The 20,573-nt window shown below is 45.8% G+C and overlaps 1 protein-coding gene across 1 annotated transcript in view; it reads right to left on the reverse strand.

Annotated features, from left to right (window-relative positions):
• The window catches only part of LOC126195200 (protein furry), a 1,217,589-nt gene that overhangs the window by 693,320 nt on the left and 503,696 nt on the right, over window positions 1-20,573 (reverse strand). Inside the window, exon 24 of the mRNA XM_049933718.1 lies at window positions 3,505-3,671. Within this exon, the coding sequence (XP_049789675.1) occupies window positions 3,505-3,671 (167 nt within the window). The remainder of the gene's footprint in view (window positions 1-3,504; window positions 3,672-20,573) is intronic.

Consider the following 20,573-nt stretch of genomic DNA (forward strand, 5'->3'; position numbering starts at 1 on the left):
TGTTGATCGAACTTCCCGGTAACAAATTTAGCAGCCCGCCTCCGAATTGCTTCGTTGTCTTCCTTCAATCCGACCTGGTACGGATCCCAAACACTCGAGCAGTAATGAATACTGGGTCACATTTGGTGTTCTGAGTGGTCTCTTTTGTAGATGAGATATATTTTTCAAAATTCTCCCAGTAAACTGAAGTCTGCCATTAGCCTTCCCCAGTACGTCCCTTATGTGCTCCTTCGGTTTCACATCGTTTTGCAAATTTACGACTACATATTTAATCGACTTGACAGTATCAAGTAGAACACCACTAAAACTGTACTCAAATATTATAGAATTCATTTTCCTACTCATCCGCATTAACTTCCATTATTCTACGCAGCCAATTCATCACAGCAAACAGAAATTCTATTTAAGTCATCCTGTATCCTTATACAGTCACTCAATGAAGTTACTTTCTCGTATACTACAGCGTCATCACCAAACAGTCGCCGATTGCTGCTCACCCTATCCGTTAAGTTATATATATACACAAAAAACAATTAACTTTGAATCCAATTGCCTAAATTAACTAACAGTAACGCGATCACAGTCAAAACTTTTATTTTTTGTAAAACAACTGCTCACACGACTTGTGAGGTGTTGTGTGTGACGCGGTGTGAAAACAAGATTAGTTGTAGGGCAAATAAGACTAAAATGGGTATACCCCTCCTTGTTTTATATAAATTTCAGCGTCATAGTCGGAACAGAAACAGTGACAAATAATGGTATTCGTTAGCAGTACAAACATTTGGGTCCTTATATTGACGGAAATTCACTGTTCACTGAATGATCGCCCAATGGAGACTGTATAATGTGTAACCTCCGTTTTTTTTAATGTGAAATCCTTATTTACCTAATATAGTCAGAAACCTAAAATTCCATGTAAACAATCCAACTCACAGCGTAAAAAAACGCGCACTAGCTGGATGAATCAGTGAGATATAATTATGTTATCAAGTAGATATGAAAAATGGCTGCAAATGCTGACAGTACAATAAATCATAATTATTATATCGCAAGATGACAATCTCTTTCAGCAGTGGAGCGGTAGCTAATAGAACCATGTTGACACGTTCATACTTATGTTCATCTTCTCTTATTTCTTTACGCACCCTTCAGCTTAGAGTAACTCAGGTAGTTTTAGCAATTTTATCTCTTCTCCAATAGTTGTTTTTTCTCTTTGTGTTCTTCTGTCTCGCCGGTTTCTTCTACCTCCACTTCAAAATGCCTCCAGTTACTAAAGGCACATTAAAAAACGCAATTCTATCCTTGCAGTTCCATCTATAGCTTTTCCTCACTCAGTGGTGTACTTTACATTAACAAAAATGTACGAGTTATTGAAAACAAACTCATAATATTTTAACTTTTAGTCTTCGCTTTCCATGAATTTCCTGATCGTTGGTATTGCAAGTATTACCGCAATCTACATCAACCTTGTAAGTTCTGCTGGGGCAATGGACTGTTACACGTACACGCAGTGTTGTCATATGTGACTACTCTATACACAGTGATTTCTGATATTGTCGCACACGTTTGAGTAATGTTTTCGACAGCTCGGCACATATATTTTCTCCATGTGCTTTAGTTTTAAGTTGATGAATAGTCTAGTTATTGATAGTCAGTAAAAGGTGTTTAGAGAATGGAAGGCGCAGCCAAACAATGACTATCGGAATCTAAGTTGAATACAATGAACTTACTTTTTGATCTGTCGTTGCTCTAATGTGTAGTGATGACCTGGGAATGAATTACTACAAACAGTTATTTTCAGATTATCGGTGAGCAACAGCTGGAGAACCAGGAATCACGCGAACTGAAGGTCTGTAGCTAAGACCCGTCGGGTCACGTTCATTACACATTCCTTACCTGTAGAAAAGGACTAATGGACACTGGTACGTGGAGGAACAGAGTACATACACTATGTGATCAAAAGTATCCGGAAACTCCCAAAACAAACGTTTTTCATTTCAGGTGCATCGTTCTGCCACCTACTGCCAGGTACTCCGTATCAGCGACCTCAGCAGTCATTGGACATCGTGAGAGAGCAGAGTGGGACGCTCCGCAGAACTCACGGACTTCGAAAGTGGTCAGGTGATTGGGTGTCGCTTGTGCCATACGTCTGTACGCACGATTTCCACACTCTTAACATCCGCAGGTCCATGTTTCCGATGTGATAGTGAAGTGGAAACGTGAAGGGACACGTTCAGCATAAACGCGTACAGGCCGACCTTGCCTGTTGAGTCACAAGAGATCTTCGACTGTTGAATGGGGTCGTAATGTGTAATAGGCAGACATCGATCCAGACCATCACACAGGAATTCCAAACTGCATTAGAATCCACTGCAAGTACTATGACAGGCGGGAGCTGAGAAAACTTGGATTTCATGGTCGAGCGGCTACTCATAAGCCACACATCACGTCGGTAAATGCTAAACGACGCCTCGCTTGGTGTAAGGAGCGTAAACATTGGACGATTGAACATTGAAAAAACGTTGTGTGGAGTGACGAATTACGGTACACAATGTGGCGATCTGATGGCAGGGTGTGGATATGGCGAATGCCCGGTGAACGTCATCTGTCAGCGTGTGTAGTACCAACAGTAAAATTCAGAGGCGGTGGTGTAATGGTGTAGTCGTGTTTTTCATGGATGGGGTTTGCACCCCTTGCTGTTTTGCTGGCACTATCACAGCACAGGCCTACATTGATGTTTTAAGCACCTCATTGCTTCCCACTGTTGAAGAACAATTCGGGGATGGCGATTGCATCTTTCCACACGATTGAGCATCTGTTTATAATGCACGGCCTATGGCGGAGTGGTTACACTACAATAACATCCCTGTAATGGACTGGCCTGCACAGAGTCATGACGTGAATCCTATAGAACACTTAGGATGTTTTGGAACGGCGACATCGTGCCAGGCCTCAACGACCGACATCGATACCTCTCTTCAGTGCAGCACTCTGTCAATAATGGGCTGCCATTCCACAAGAAACCTTCCAGCACCTGATTGAAGGTATGCCTGCGAGAATGGAAGCTGTCATCAAGACTAAGGGTGGCCCAACACCACATTGAATTCCAGCATTACCGATGTAGGGCGCCACGAACTTGTAAGTCATTTTCAGCCAGATGTCCGGATACTTTTGATCACATAGTGCATTAGAATAAAACCATCCCAGAGCTCGGCGGCTGAAGCAAAAGTTAATTTAGAATATGCAGCCTTCTGGCACAAACTGGGGAAAGGTGAGATACGAATCTGAGTCAACACACAAACAATGAGCTGGTATCCGCCGCTTGCTAGATGGCCATCATAAAAGCTACTCATATGAGTGGTACCTTTGGATAGTCTGTTGTACAGAACAATAGACCTTTTCCAGCTTACCACCCTCTGTTGCCTGGGCCAAGATGCTGTGTAACGCTCTGGCCGTCGCTCCCGGCGCACAAATAGTAGGGGTTTGTGGGTGAGGGGTACTCACCCTGCAGGTCGCCCTCTGCGGGCGGCAGCGGACCGACGGTACCAAAGAAGCGCCGGTCCAAGATCTGCAGCAGCTGTAGCGCTGTCTCGTGGACGTGGGTCCGCGGACATCCCGTGCTCAGCAACGTCACGTTGATCACAGCCGTGTAGTGGTCGCATGGGTACTCCCTGTACAGAAATGTTCCCCCGTCACCAAAACATTAAACAACGACATTAACAAATGTACACTCAACTCGGCAACACAATCAGAACAGATCTTCATAATTTCTGTTAAATCTATCGCATAATACTTACAAGTATTTGCATAGGATCGTAATGCTTAGGTCAGAGGAAATCCCTAAGCCTTTTACAGCTACAGCAACGTCGAGAAAGGTGTTACAATGACATTTCACGATCGACCCCAACGTCCATTCCAAGACCAGACGTGTTTCAGTCTGTACGTTACGATAGTAAATTGTAGTGTGATAATAATTAAACTTCCAGTTACAAAACGCTGTAAAAAGGAAAAAAAAGGAACTTTGCTTCGAAGGAAGATCTGAAAGAGGCTGTGTTCAGTCCTCCGATTACAAACGTAGCTGAACTGAAGGAACGAACTGTGCAACAGATTTTGAACGAGACCTGCGAGACAGTCCTATCTGCTGTGGAACATGGTGTTCTAGGTTTCAACTTGCGTCACGAAACGGTGGACAGTATACTGAACATGTCTCGTGCCAGTCTCAAGATGATTAAAAACCGATTTGATTGTTGATTTTATGCGACTTTTGGCCTTTTTATATTTTTAATGCGGTTTTTGGTCTCAAAGACAATTAAAAACTGATTTTTCCCATCCGATGTGGCACTGCTTTGCTACAGCGAATGGCTTACCTAAGAAACAGTGTCACAACTGTTGAATGGCGAACTTGTGCGGTCATGCACATTGTACAATGTTGTTGGTTTAAAGTGCAACTCACACGGTAGCCGTATAGCCGAAGCCATTTAAGGTATGACACTTACAGAGCCATCTAATGGGAAAATTTTCGTTAGATTCTTTTTGCCTCCATAAAGCTTCCCCCTTCTTCGATAATATTCCCTTCCAATTTGAGGTCATTCTGAGCAGCGGCTCTTTTTTCAGATTTTGAAATTGGAACTTTAATTATAATCATCCTTTATGTAGATAGTCGAAGGGACCTGACAAATTGGTTAAGTCAGAGGACTTAACTCCTGGAGTTGCAACCAAACTAAACATTACTGACGATGGAGCAAAAATTCTTTCAGTAACTAACAATCTGCGTGAATATTTGTGTAATTTAGCAGAGGAGACGTGGGCGTTACACAACAGCAACTGAAGTTCCTAATTTTAAAATATGGTTCAAATGGCTCTGAGCACTATGGGACTTAACATCTGAGGTCATCAGTCCCCTAGAAGTACTTAAACCTAATTAACCTAACTAACCTACGGACATCACACACATCCATGCCCGAGGCAGGATTCGAACCTGCGACCGTAGCAGTCGCGCGGTTCCAGACTGAAGCGCCTAGAACCGCTCGGCCACGCCGGCCGGCCCGTTCCTAATAAATAACTTCGCTGATGAGGTGATGAACCGCAGCTCGCCAATCAGATATAAGGAGAAGCCTACAGCAAAACTATGCAGAATTCTGGGGGAGATATCCTCCAAGTACGGGTCACCTCACTGTTCATCTCCAGGCGAGGGCCTCCAGCCCAGGGTGCAGTGCCACCTAGCGCTGAAAGGTCTGGTGCAGTTCAATGTGGGACCGAAAGATTTAATCGCGTCAGAACAAGTTTTGTAATTCGTACCAGTAAAGAATATAGTCTTAGTACAAAATAAATTTTGTTAAAATAACACGATTATAACGTATACTACTACAGTTGGCAAACCAACGCTTTTGTTATTAATCACAAATGCTGAAACTGAGAGCAAAGTTTTCATAATTAATAATTTCAGTTACGCCCCATTAGCTGAGTGGTTAGCGCGTCTGGCTGCCTTGCACCGGGCCTATGTTCCAGTTCCGGCCACGTCGGAGATTTTCTCCGCCAGAGACTGGGTGTAGTGCTGTCGTCATCATCATTTGATTCGCAAATAGTTAGAAAACGGTCTCGCACTTTCACGTGGGAGAACACAAGGCGCAGACAGATGGGATACACAAATTCCGTTCCGGCGGGGAAGTGACGGCGTCAGGAAGGCCAACCCGCCACCATCCATCAGTAACATTGCCAAATACGAAAAACAACATGCCGACCCCGAGAAGTTACGGAACAAAGGCCAGAAAAAAGAGAAATAATCGGGATTTCTTGTGCATTACAATTGTCGTACGTCCCTGTCAAATCAAGTTAAAAGCCCAACAGATTTTACCCAAGTTCAAAGCCCAACGGATTTTATCCACGAGGCTACGACAAATTTGATGGAGTAAGTTTTCTCCAAGACAAGTGTCTGCACATTAATGTCTTCTCGTTCTTTGTTACGGAAATACGTCTGATACCATACAGTTGCTCATGATTCGCCACTAAAATCGTCAAGTTTACCTAGTGAGGTAAACGAACCGCTCCTGTACTGAAAATTAGTGTCATGAAAAGTAGAACATTAGCTTAGTCACTTACAGTGATACGCCTGTTACACGAGTTCAGGGTACGTAACACACGTCAAAGTTCTTCGTTATCTCAAACATTGCCTTCAAGGTTGTTTCCTAGGTCAAACAGCGTTTCTCGTTTCCACTATATCTCTCACTTACTCCGATGCAAATCAATCATTCATCATCAGCTCTCAGAATTCTTTTAATTTTATAACTCCATGCAACACCAACATCAGCATGGATAACAGAACAGCAATGGGCGACGAAAACGTCTGAAATGCGTAGCGGAATTTAGGATGCTCGAGATAAAAGAATAAAGGGAAAGCGGAGAAACTGACGTTTTGTGGGCACTCTTACAGAAAGCGAACCAATCATGTATACAGTCTTGAAGGATCGCAGATTCACTTCAGAGTTAAAGTCTTGGAGTCTCCGGATTTATTAATTACTTTTTACTCTACATCACACGATCTAGATTTTTTAAATTATTCATTAACAGATTTTCCAATAAATATGACATTAGTTCAAAATTTCTGTTGATGAAAAGAGGACATAAGCGTTTTTTGCATGGGCATAAAGATTTATCTCTCGTTTACTTTCAAATCTCCGTCAAAGAATTTCATTTCTGGTCGTGAAGAGCCATCAGTTTACTTCGCCTGAGACTGAAATCATTAAGACGTGACAGTTACTCCCTGATGTGGTTCTAAGTTCTTTCGGTGCTCTGGTCACTTTATGTTGCGCGCATAATCACGGAATTGCCTCACATCGGACGTAATGTGCCCTTTTCTAAGGTAAGTGAGCCGTTGTAGGGGAGAAGGTCAACTCTAAAGAGGAGTATGAAAGTTTACACTCCCCATAACACAGGGCTAAAACAGGCCGTTGCCTGCTCCTTGAGACTGTGAAGATAACGATAAAGGCAAAGCAATCCCCACTCCAGTGGTACGCGCTGGGAACGACAGACTACAAATGAAGCGGGCCAGGACTAACTTCACAGCGCCAGTGGCACGGATTTCATCAGTACTAACTTCACAGCGCCAGTGGCACGGATTTCATCAGTACTAACTTCTCAGCGCCAGTGGCACGGATTGCATGGCATTACCCGGCAAAACTAACTGAAAACTGCTCACGTTGGCAGCGTCATCGTGTTTACGTTCGAGAAACAGAGAAGACTGACAGTAACATAGTACACTGCGGTATTCTTAAAAGTAGAGCGCTCTCCCCCCCCTCCCCCCCCTCCACCTGCCGCACTAACAACGTGATAACATTTATTCACAGTCTATTGTGCATGAATTCACGGTTCATTTGAATAAATCACTGGCTGTTTAATTCTGATGGGTCATTCTTTCGTAAATATTGGTGTTACTGTAGTAAGTCTTTTCTGACGCTACGTTGTATCACTCGCACCTGATGACTCATCTTTGCTGCCAACTTTTAATATCAAATTTCTTAAACAGAACAATTTTTCTTGGAGTTTCCGTTCTAGCCTTTAAGTTCAGTACTGTGTGATAAAATATGTGACGTTTCCCCAATGTTTGGTATTCCTTCGCATCATTCATAAATATCGCTGAATTTGCTGTCTAACGCCGGCCGAAGCGGCCGTGCGGTTAAAGGCGCTGCAGTCTGGAACCGCGAGACCGCTACGGTCGCAGGTTCGAATCCTGCCTCAGGCATGGATGTTTGTGATGTCCTTAGGTTAGTTCGGTTTAACTAGTTCTAAGTTCTAGGGGACTAATGACCTCAGCAGTTGAGTCCCATAGTGCTCAGAGCCATTTGAACCGTTTTTTTGCTGTCTAACAATACATTTATCCATATCGTCAACGGGATTTTTACTGTGTGCGGTTTGTTTCTTCTTTCGGGGTAAATATGTAAATTCCACTCTGCTCAGGATCGTGCCCCTACTACCGAAATTTGCACACCAGCCTGTATGTTTCGTCATCATTTCCCTTAGCACTGTCATTCTTTTCTTCTTCTCATTGTGAATAAATTTAATGGAGTTAACAACAACCTGTCGCGGCAGCCCGCGAAGGCAATTTCTACAATCGCTTTCTGTGCTAGCTCTGCGAGATGACGAAGTGTACTATCTTTAACTGGAACGTGACACCTGGTCGCATGATCATGTTACTTCCCATTATGATAGCCGGTATACTTCACGTTGTCGAGTAATACACGTGTGTACGTAAGCAGAGGAAAGGGACAACGTGCTACAACGGTACCACGAGCTCTTTTTTAACGCTTGTGCACCATGAGCATCTTAGAGCGGCAACGCTTGTTGGTTGTTCGGGTGCTACAGTCGCAAGCATCTACGGAAAGTGGCTGAAGGACAGTGAAATCACGAGGACGAGACCTGGATGTCGGAGGTATGTCTGCTCTGTAAAACAAAATTCGGGGTGATCTGATGACAGAGCACAATGCTAGTGCAGGCTAAAGTGTTTCGGAACACACCGCTCAGAGCACATTTTGAACTCGGGGTTCCGCAGCAAACGAGCCCTTCATCTTCCCATGTTGACCCAACGACTTCTACAATCACCACTGCACTGGCCACAACTTCGTCGAGATGGACCGCCGTCGAACAATGAAAACGCGCTGCCTGGTCGGATGAATCACGTTTTTCGTTACATCATGTCAATGGTCGTGCCCAAATACACTGTCATCCAGGCGAACCTATGGAAGGACACTTATCTGGACTACCATGGGACCTACAGAGGTAATCCAAGTCACCATGACAACTGTGAACTACAGTAACATAGTTGTGAATCGTTCTTTATGTATAAGGGGCGTTCAAATGAAACCCGGTCACTAGTGTAAAGTAACGGTAACGATTTTATTAACTCAAAGTACACATACTGAAAAATTGTCGCCGAAACTGTTGGCACATATATCCCATTGCGACTCTAGCCGCTCGATTCCATCCTTGAATAAGCTAGTAGGCTGCTGTCGGATCCAGGCCTGGACGTAGTCACACACTTCGTCATCCGTTGCCAATCTATGTCCGCAAATAGCTTGTTTTAGAGTTCCACGATGATTCTGCGGTTGTCCAAGACTAAAGCATTCACTTCAGCAAACATTTTCGGTGTGATGACACGATGAACATCGTCTCCCAATGACTCGCGCCTCTCAAGGAATCGTTTGCGCCATTCCACAATTGAACGACTCAGACTTCACTCACCATACACAGCCTTCATCCGTCGATACATTTCACAGCCTCCAGCTCCCTCCGCCGCCAAAACTCGAATCACTCCTCGTTGTTCCTGCTTACTCGCCTGCATGTTCGGTAGTGGACGATAACTGTGTGACCACGTTCTCTTCGGCGTGAAACCACACTGGCGTTCTGCAACATCAAACGGTGCGCACGCTCAGTCTCTCTACCAATAGATGGCACCACCATATCCGCAGTTACGTGGTGCCATCTGACGTGTAAGGCAAAATAGACGCGCTGACCAGGTTTCATTTGAATGAACCTCACATTCCCGACGGGAATGCATCCTCCAGCACGACAACTGTCCGTGTTACAAGTGTGGATAACGCTGTAGTGGTTTGAGGAGCATCATTTCAGAACTCCCGTTGATGTTTTGGGCTGCAAATTGGCCTGATCTGTATTGTTTTTCACATATTCCCATTTGCCTTTCAGTAAATCCAAGTAGCACCCTCTCTACCAAACGAAACGCCGAGGACATAAAATTGAAAAGCATATTGCAATATACTAATCTTCGTGAAAACTGCTACACAGAGGAGTATATACAGGACTGAATGAAACTTTGAACCTCAGTAGGTACATGAAAATGCTTATGTGTTTAGGATTTAAGAACTGTATACGATCCGACATTTTGCTTGGTTTTGTTGTGCTTTAGGGCGCAGAAAACAACTGGGGTCATACGCGCCTAAATCAAAACTACAGAACACGAAGACAGAGGAGTTATAAAAGGACTATACGTCAGTCCATATGGACATGAAACATGACAGCTAAAAACAGGCACATGGAAAAAGAGCTAAAAAGAGGCACAATACAGAAACGGAGGTCAAAAACTAAAACTTAACTGGTCTTCGCCATATTGCTTTAGCGAATAAGAAGTAAAACGCGGTAGACAGCCCGCGTGTCTTTTGCTAAAACAGCCGGTAACTCGAACGACAAACCCAAGCGGGAACGTAAACGGCTAAAAATGGGGCATTCCATCAGGAAGTGGCAGACAGTTAAAACTTGAGCGCAATGTGTACAAAATGGTGGGGTAGCGCCACTTAGCAAATGACGAGGCTAAAAAGGCAGTGCCCAATACGCAGCCTACTTAAAATGACCTGCTCCCGACGGGAGGCCCGAGAGGAGGTCGTCCGAACCACTGGGTGAGGCTTAATAAACCAGAGCTTCTTCCCGTGAAGCGAGGACCATTGGCGATGCCAAAGGGACACCACCTCCTGACTGACGCCAACACAGAGATCACTGCAGGCAATATATGAACTTACGGGTTGAGGTACGAGGACTGCAGCCTTGGCAGCAGCGTCAGCAGACTCGTTTCCTGGCAGACCCACATGACCAGGAACTCACAGAAACATCACACTGGCTCCACCAAGAGTGAGCAAGTGTCAGTTTTCGTGGACCCGTTGCACTAACGGATGGGCGGTGTACAGCGCACATAGACTTTGAAGGGCTCTGAGTGAGTCTGAGCAGAGGACACAATCGAAAAAGCTGTGTAGTCGGATGTAAGCCGTGGACTGATACAGAAGAGCTCGGCTGCAAATGTTGAGCAGTGTGCCGCAAGCCGATATCGAAAGACACGGGTGCCAATGACGAAGGCACACCCCACCCCATGGTCAGTCCGAGAGGCATTAGTGTATACAAAGGTACGAAGGTCGTGAAACAAGGCGATAGACCGAGGCTGGAGTAGTGTCCTTATGAATCGAATGAATGCCAAGGTTAACATGAACCGCTTCACGAAGCCAAGGTGGTGAAGGGTTCACACCTACCCGTGTGATGTTAAGCCGCCGTACCAATGCCGAAAGCGGACTCCAGGGGGTAACACAGAAGAGGGACGCGCCCCATAATCGTGATCAAAGGAATTATCAAAGAAGGAGGCATAGGATGGGTGGCCACGCATGGCGGACAAACGGCATGAATACCTGCTGAGAAGAAAATCACGGCGGTAGGACAGTGGTAGTTCAGCAGCTTCAGCATACAGACTCTCAACTGGGCTAGTGTAAAAGGCGCCCGTGGCCACACAGATGCCACGATGGTGGATAGTGTTGAGATGGCGTAAGAGGGATGGACTTGCAGACGCATAAACAAAGCACCCACAATCGGGTTTAGAACGGACAAGGGATCGGTACAAACGGAGGATAGTGGTTCGATCGGCACCCCAGGAAGTACCATTGCGGACACGTAAGACATTGAGGAACCATGTACAGTGGGCTGCCAGGTAAGTCATATGGGAGGACCAAGAGTGTTTCCTATCGAGCGTGAACTCCAGGAATTTCGTAGTTTCAACGAACGGAAGGGTAACAGGCCCAAGATGTAAAGATGCTGGGGAGAAACCACTTGCGTCGCCAGAAATTCATACATACCGTTTTGTCGGTGGAAAAGCGAAAGCCACTGTCGCTGCTCCAGGAGTAAAGACGATCAAGGCATCGCTGAAGATTCCGCTCAGTGAGACAGGTCCGTGGAGAACTGCAATAGATGGCAAAATCGTCAACAAAAAGGGAGCCGCAGATGCCCGGAGGGAGTCATGCCATTATTGGGTTAATGGCGATAGCAAAGAGGATGACACTCAGGACAGAACCCTGAGGCACACTGTTTTCCTCGATAAAGTTGTCCAACAAGGCAGAAACTACAAGCACCTTGAAAACTCGATCTTTTAAAAATGCCTGAAGGAAACAGGGTAGACAGCCATGGAAAGCCCAACATGTAAAGGGTACAGAGGATACCAGTTCTCCAGCAGGTGTCGTAGGCCTTCTCCAGATCGAAAACTACGGCCACAGTCTGGGATTTCCGCGGAAAACCATTCATGACATGGGTGGACAAAGTAACGAGATGGTCAACTGCAGAGCGCTGCGCTCGAAATCGACACTGTGCATTCGTCAGTAAATTGCGAGACTCGAGCCAACATACCCATCGGTCATCAATCATACATTCCATCACCTTGCAAACACAGCTGGTAAGAGAGATGGGGCAGTAGCTAGAAGGAAGTTTTTTGTCCTTACTGGGCTTAGGTATGCCTATGACGGTGGCTTCACGCCAGCGTCCGGAAAATGTGCCCTCTGCCCAGATGCGGTTGTACGTTTTAAGCAGAAAGTGCTTGGTCGCAAGAGAAAGGTGCTGCAACACCTGAATGTGGATGGCGTCCGGCCCTGAGGCGGAGGTTCGGGACGAACTAAGAGCATGATCTAGCTCCCTCATAGTAAAGGCGGCACTGTAGCACTCACGATTCGGAGAAGAGAAGAATATCGCCCGAGCCGCCTCGGCTTGTTTCCGATGGAGAAGGCAGGGTGATAGTGGGAAGAGCCCGAAATTTCCGCAAAATGGTGGCCCAAGGTGTTGGAGACAGCAATAGGGTCCACAATAACATCGTCTGCTACTGTCAGGCCGGAAACTGGGGAATGGGTCTTGGTCCCAGAGAGCTGTCTGAGGTTGGCCCACACAACAAAGGAGGAGATGGAACTGTTAAAAAAACAAGTGAATGAAATCCAGCTAGCTCTTTTGCCATCCCGAAGAACGCGACGGCATTTTGTACGTGTCTGTTTATAATTAATGCAATTTTCCATCGTAGGATGACGGTTAAGAACGCGGAGAGCACGTCTCTGTGCCGGAATTGCGTCGTGGCATGCCTCAGTCCACTAAGGGACTGGGACACGACATGGTAAAGAGGAAGTGCGAGGAATGGAACGTTCTACAGCAGTAAAGATTACGTTTGTGTGATATTCCACCTTGTCATCACAACTGGGGAAATCTTGTTCTTCGAAGGTCGCCAGGGAGGAGTAAAGCTGCCAGTCAGCCTTAGTAAGCTGCCACTTGGGTGTGCACACGGATGCGGTAGGAGTCAGCAAATGGATAGCACACGGGAAATGGTCGCTCGAGTAGGTGTAACAGAGAACGGACCACTCAAGACGATGGGCAAGTTTGGCAGTGCAAAAGGATAGGTCCAAATAGGGAAAGGTGTGCGAGGAGTCAGAAAGGAAAATGAGTGCACCAGTGTTAAGGCAGAAGAGGTTAAGTTGGTTAAGAAGGTCGGCCAAGAGGGCACCTCTCTGACTGGTCCTGGGAGAACCCCAAAGGGGATGATGCGCAGTAAAGTCACCGAGTAGCAAAAATGGGAGAGGTAGCTGCTCAATGAGCTGAAGGAAGTCTGCCCTGGTGACATCGAATGACGGAGGGACATAAATGGTACAGAGGGAAAAAGTCAGGTGGGGAAGGAAAAGGCAGACTGCAACAGCTTGGAGATGGGTAGTCAGGGAGATGGGTTGACTATGAATGTCATCCCTTATGAGCAGTATGACGCCCCCATAAGATGGAATGCCGACCTCAGGGAGAAGGTCAAAACGAATCGGTAACGGGAAAGCTCAAAGCGGTAGAGAGGGCGCAATTTCGTTTCCTGAAGGCAGAATGCAAGGGGATGCTGTGATGCTAAAAGCAGCCATAAATCCTCTTTGTGGGACCGAAGGCCGCGAACTTTCCATTGGAGAAGAGTTATGATGAGGAAGAGATGTATGGATGTCAACTCGCCAGCTGCCAAAAGACAGCCAGTGCAGAGTCGCTACTACAGGGCACAGCAGCAGGAGGATCCTGCTCCATGGGGTCCACAGAAGCATCGACTTGCTTGTGCAGACGGTCCATGGAGTCCAACACTGAAAAATGGTTGGTGGTGCGCACCAGCGATACGGAGTCCGGCCGGGCTAAGGTACCACGTGGCGACACCATCGAAGTGGATCTTCGAGATGGCAAAGGAGAAGACTGTTTGCTTTTAGTGGACTTCTTCCGATTAAAGGAAGACTTGGGTGGTGTTTCGCTGGAGGGACGGAGGAAGTCTACACAGGAGTACTCCTTCTGTCCTTTCCGGCCTAACAGTTGTGTAGGTGGTGGATTCGCCCCTCGAGGCGAGAGTTTGATGGTTTCTTGCGCAGCTGGACCGGGGGATAGCGATGCTACCTTGACATTGGGCGATTTCACAACCTCAGAGCCGAATATGAGGTCGCATGTCTGCATGGCCATATCCTTCATGAGCGAGGGGTAACAAGAACAGAACTATAGGTGCCAGACGGGAGAACACAGGGTTTGCGAATGGCCAGTAATTTGCGAGCCACTGGAGAAGGCACTCTTTCCTTTACCTGGCTCTCTTGGACAGGCCGCTCATCAAGACAGACGGAACAATCCCGAAAAGAGGCGACATGGCCGCCACTGCAGTTGACAGTGGGGAGAAGGAGGCGGAGAATCGCCTTCATGCATCCCTACAACAGGTTACACATTTGGCTGGATGTCGACAACACGTTCTAGTGTGGTTGAAACGATGACACTGGTAGCAGCACATTGGATACGGAATGTACGGCCAGAATGTGATAAATACATAGCCTGGTTTGATCTTGGATGGCAGCGCCACTCTATCAAAGGTGAGGAAGAGAGTGTGGGTGGGCACTAAGAAGGAATTTACATTTTTCATTACATGATGAATGGCAATGACACCCTGATCAGAGGCAAAATTGGATTTCAGCCTCGGTTAGACCATCGAGGAGCCTGGTGTAAATTACACCACGGGAAGAATTCAAAGTTCTATGAGCCTCGACATGGACAAGGTAGGATTGGAGAAGTGAGCCATCAAGCAGTTGTTGTGCTTGAGAATCAGAAGCAATCTCCAAAAGCAAAGTACCATTCCGTAAACGAGAGCGGGATTTCACAGGGCCAGCAATTGCATGAACACCTTTTTCAATAATAAATGGATTGACCATGGCGAAGGACTGACCGTCTTCAGTATGTGAGACCACAAGGAACTGTGCCGCAGTGGGAACTGTCTTTGAATCATTAGCCTCATTACATACGTTTTGTAGATGTCAACTGGGAAGATGATTGAGTTAATGTAAGAAAATCCCCCATGATTACCAGCATCTTCGAAGGCGCACTCGTTCCAACTGGGGGCTCCCATCACAAGGGGGTGCACCCACCTTAGGTGATTTTTCACAGGTCAGGTCAGGTCACACCTCCCGAACATCTGAAAGAGGTACCAATCGGCAATTTGGGAATGTAGCAGCTCAGGCAATCATCCCTTCTGGACCTGGCCTGTACCAGGGGGTACATGCGAACCCTACCTGTCGACCCGGGGCTGGGAATTACGCATTACCCAATCACCTGTTATGCGTCAGACGTGTGGGGCAGCCTTCAGGAGCACACAGCAAGGAATAAGAAAAAAGAGGATCCTCAAACACCGAAGCGGAGGAACAAGAGGAGAAGGGAAACAAAGAAAGGAAAAGGCAGCGAAAAACAAAGATGAGACTGTTCGTAAGTCAGCAGCAGAATGCAGAACATTCCCAATAATACCCCACGAAAAGACATGTTCGCCATGGGAGGGGAAAAAGAATAGCAAGAGCGTAGACATGCAGCACGGAAGGGAGAAAAATGCTGCAAAGGTTGGAGCCCCGTGGTAGCTAAGCACGAACCCGCCAAAGAGTGGCAAGCCCCCTGGGGGGTCCGTCATTATGAGAATTCTTATCATGCAAGGCCTTTGGACGTTGTGGCACGGAATGTAAAAGAGTGTGGATATGTCCTTGGGGAATTTCCCACCACAAAACCTGTGTCCAATACGACAAAGTTCGAAAGAACCATGACGGTGAAGTTCTCGATCAAGAAATCTCCGACGTGTTCGAAGGGAGACGCGGACTACTGGACTGCAGACCAAGGAAGCAGTGTTACCTGTTGCTTTTCGTCGACGTTGAGTACGCTGTAGCGCTTAAACGTAGCCTATCACTTACTGCTAGTATACTGTTTCACATATTCTTAAGATCTGGATCCATCCAGTTAATTCTATCTGTCTTTTTAAGTTTTATAGGCGCTATTGTAGTTAATGACATTCATTTATACTGTATATCTTAATAACTTGTATTATTTACGAAACAATTTACTTTGTGTTACTGTATCTAAATGCATTTTTAATAAACCTTTTTGAGATATCTCTTTAATATCTTTACACGTTCATTAAGTGATGGAGTACATTTTTTCTGAAACGAGATTGGTTTTATTCAGAATTCCAATACCCCCTATTATTCTCCACTCTTTCGGGTACAAAACCCTATTTTTCAACATAATCTCCCTCCAATGCGACGGCCTTACGGCAACTTACTGTGAGGCGTGTATGCCCACATGGTACCATTCTACTGGTGGACGTCGGAGCCAACGTCATGCTGCATCAATAACCTCCCCATCATCGACATACTGCTTCCCGCCGACTGCTTCCTTCATTTCGCCATAAGGATGGAGATCGGAAGGTGCGATATCGGGGATGTATGCTGGATGAGGACGAATGGTCCAATGAAATTTTGTGAGCTCCTCTGGACTGTGTACACTCGTGTGAGGCCATGTGTTGTCATGGAGAAAGAGAAGTTCGGTTGTAATTTTGTGGTGACGAACAAGCTGTAGTCACTTCTTCCATTTCCTGAGGGTAGCACTACACACTCCGAGTTGATCATTCCACCATGACGTAGGATATCAACCAGAATAATCCCATCTGAGTCCCAGAAGATGGTCGCCATGATTTTGCTAGCTGACGGTCGGGCTGAGAACATTTTCTTCGGACGAGGTGTGGTGTGCAGGAGTCACACCTGTGTGCGGCCAGAAGGTGCGTGGGAGATGTCGGACTGGTTGGCGCGACTTTGTCGCGATGAAGCCAAATACCACGCCCAATGACTCACTGTGCTTTTGTTCATTGCTGGGTCTCCGTAGGCAGTGCATACGAATATCTGCGATGCTCTGGTTTTCCGCCAAAGGAAACTCAATGACTGCTCTGTGCTTGGAACATACCTCCGCTATAGACGTTATTTTAAGGGTTGCGTATAGCACCGCCACCCGTCGGAACTTTATGAATCTATAGGAAATGAAAGGGCAATATTCCACTATGTCCCACAACTAACGCCGCATTTGTTCAATCGTAATTGGCCGAGAAAAAATCTGTGCTCCTTTACTTGTTGGACGACCCTCGCACAACGTATCGGCCTTTTCTTCATTGATCGAAAATGTTTCTTCTGCGCAACATATTGGTGGGTGTACGCTTATACAGGCCAGTTAGCATTACAACATTTTAGTTGTTTTGTAGCTTGTCCAATTTTTTAAGTTTTACTTACTTCTTTATCGTCTTCGTAGTCGAGGCTCCTATGGAATATAAATACACAGGTATTCGGTCTGGAAACAGTCAGTCAGAAACTGGTAATGCAAGAAAGTTTCATCCCCAGTTTTTGGCTGGCAAAACGAGGGCAGGCGGTGTCATAGAGCTCCTCATAATTACATTGGCTGCCTATGTCACGACTCGTCTCAGTGTATCACGGAGTAATGATACGTGACATTCCTAGTGGTGATCCTGTCCGTTGGATGGGAGCGTTAAGGCTAGGTAGTGTTTTGGTGCTATGATAAGGAGTAAGCTGTGCGCCTCCAAATAGTTTCGCTTTCCCTCTCCATTCCGTTCTGTCAACATCTATAAAACAAACACAATATTATCCTTTCCATGCACTCATTGCAGTCATCCACAGATACAGAACCACAACTTGCAATTACTTCCAAGCTTGTGGGGGGACAAAGTTAAACAACTTTCACTTGGACATTATTTACGGTAGCAATGCGGGTGTAGGAAGTTCCGTGTTACAGGAAGGTGCCCAGTTTGGGGTTGGGTCAGGGTCACTTCACCGAACCCGAGTGATCGGCAAGAGGAACGCCACGGCCGGATAGATGGCTTTATTTGGCAGCCTATTGTTCCTCATTGCCAGCCACCCGTCCTCCGACAGTCGCATGGATATTTGACGCAATAGTACAGTGGCAGCTTGCAGGGGAATAACACATTGTGTAACGTCGGTTCCCTGCCGGACTCCAGGGCGGCTTGGTCTTCTTGTTCATTTCCAAAAATTCCCCAGTAACCAGAAGAATGGTAACTGCTTCCAATGCTGTTGAAGGAAGTACATTTGATCATCTATTAACTGGATAATTTTCTCTGCTGGGTTGAAGTCGTACGGCATGGATGGCTGGGAGACATCCTTCGAGTCGGCAGGCACCTTTTCTTCGCAAAATATGTGAGCTGTGTACCGGGTACAAGTCTGCAACGATATTGTGTGGTACTAAGAGAATCGAAACAGACGAGAGAGACATATTTGCTCCATTGCCTTCAGGGTCGCATGGAGCACTGAACTAAATACAGTATATCCAAGAGGAAGGCGAATCCCTAAGACACGGCTGGGGAACGCTTCTGTACAACCAAAGGAACCCCCTTGTCTGAAACCATTAGGGTACACAACTCTGAAACTTTGATGTCTTTGTGAAATATTAAAAGAAAACAGAGACTGAAATTTAAAATCTGGAGTAAATATTTCTTATAATGCTTCAAGCTTAAAATAATTCTGGGCCTCTGTGGGGGCCACGGTGCTCCCACTTTGGCGTAATACTCTATAGCCACACCCATCTCTAAAAAGAAATCCTTCGCGCGAATCCCATAGGACTTCTCGCTCGTTGTTGATTATGGAAAAGTTTTTCCACTGGCGGCGGAGCAATGCTATGGCATGGTATGGTATGCAGGCGCGTATGACTTGGACAGTGTTTTATAGGCTTGTCCCATAATGAGGAGTTGTCACCATATGTGAAGCGGGGGGGCTCAATAGCATCAGCGCAAATGCTCGGTATGGGGCTGCTTCTAAAGCCGTCAGTGGCCACCACCACATCCAAAATTTCTAAATATGAGGCTCGTGCTAACCCATACAACGCGGAACCCATAATCGTGCCGACGCCATGCGAAGGCTCTGTAAAACTGGAGCAGACAAGTTTAAAACAGAACATGGAACAGTTAAAAAGGACTCACATGTAAAATGCGAATTAGTACATATGAATACAACGTGTTAACTACTCGTACTCCTGAAACAATAAAGATATGAGTTCGCGACTGGTCGTGACGTGAAATGGAGACTGTCTGTACAACTGCCGAGGGGGTTTTAACTGTTTAACATTTTGTTTCATTATCCGCTGTACGGCTGTTGCACCCAAAATCGAGAACTTTCAGTTGTGACATTGATGACGGGGTGTCGAGGTGCCTACTTTTTTGGCCTACCAAGACCTACGCGTCAAACAAATGGTTCAAATGGCTCTGAGGACTATGGGACTCAACTGCTGAGGTCATTAGTCCCCTAGAACTTAGAACTAGTTAAACCTAACTAACCTAAGGACATCACAAACATCCATGCCCGAGGCAGGATTCGAACCTGCGACCGTAGCGGTCTCGCGGTTCCAGACTGCAGCGCCTTTAACCGCACGGCCACTTCGGCCGGCCGCGCGTCAAACACCTCTGTTAAACGTTCTCAAGCTAAATAGCGAGTAATGGGCTCGCACCTCATAGTGAGAAAACCATTCAGCCAGGCTGAGGTTTTTGTGATTTTTCTCTCAGAGATAAGGAGAGTATTTGCGCAGAATACATATCATCAACAAAAAGAAAACAAAATCAAGGAAGACGATGTTATTGACGAGAGAAAAACTCAAGTTGGAAAATAAGACATGTAAAAATTTTTCTTTTGTCTTTGGTTACAATGGGCAAAATCGAACGCCTACTACAGCCGTCCTCAGGTGCATGTTATACGAAAAAAAAAATATCTGCAATCTCCGATAAAATGATACTTGCTCCAGCGAAACAGACGAGTCCTTCATTATGAAATTCTGTTGCAGATATGTTTAACTTACAGATCACACGAACGAATTCTTATTTTGAAGGTCAAGGAGGATATACGGTGAACTTTCCTGTGTCCCACCTTTCTTCGCGGGATTTTTAAAACTTTACCTCTCCTTAACACAGTAACGAACTATGAGTACGAGAGGTTTTCCATCGCACTTGTAATTGCAGTTCTACTAGGAGCACATTTAGAATGAGTCTATTTTCTTTCTCTTTTGTCAGCCATCCGTAGAATGTGAACAGTCTATGTCACCCATAGTAATAACTAAGATTTTCTCGCAGCCCAGAAAACTATTCGGAGTTTGGATGCAGAAAGTGTTCTTTAATTAGTTCCCTCTGCAGCCGAAAAAATACACCGTATGTCATTCTGAACACTTGTTCATGGCAACTGCAGCAAATACATTTTATTAATACGCTTCAGGAAGGAATAATTTATTTACTGCATTTCTGTCTTTCGAGATTTTACGAAGTTCAGGTCAATGCACGCGCGTTTAGTGTCGTGCAACATGATACTCTGGAATAAGCGGGACACTGTTTCCGCTGAGACATGCATTCCGACTGAACTTTTCGCAATGGAAGCACTGAAATTTACAGTTATAGCATCCACAAGCAAATAACATGAGTAACG

Source organism: Schistocerca nitens, chromosome 1 (assembly GCF_023898315.1).
Source record: "Schistocerca nitens isolate TAMUIC-IGC-003100 chromosome 1, iqSchNite1.1, whole genome shotgun sequence".
Classification (NCBI taxonomy): domain Eukaryota; kingdom Metazoa; phylum Arthropoda; class Insecta; order Orthoptera; family Acrididae; genus Schistocerca; species Schistocerca nitens.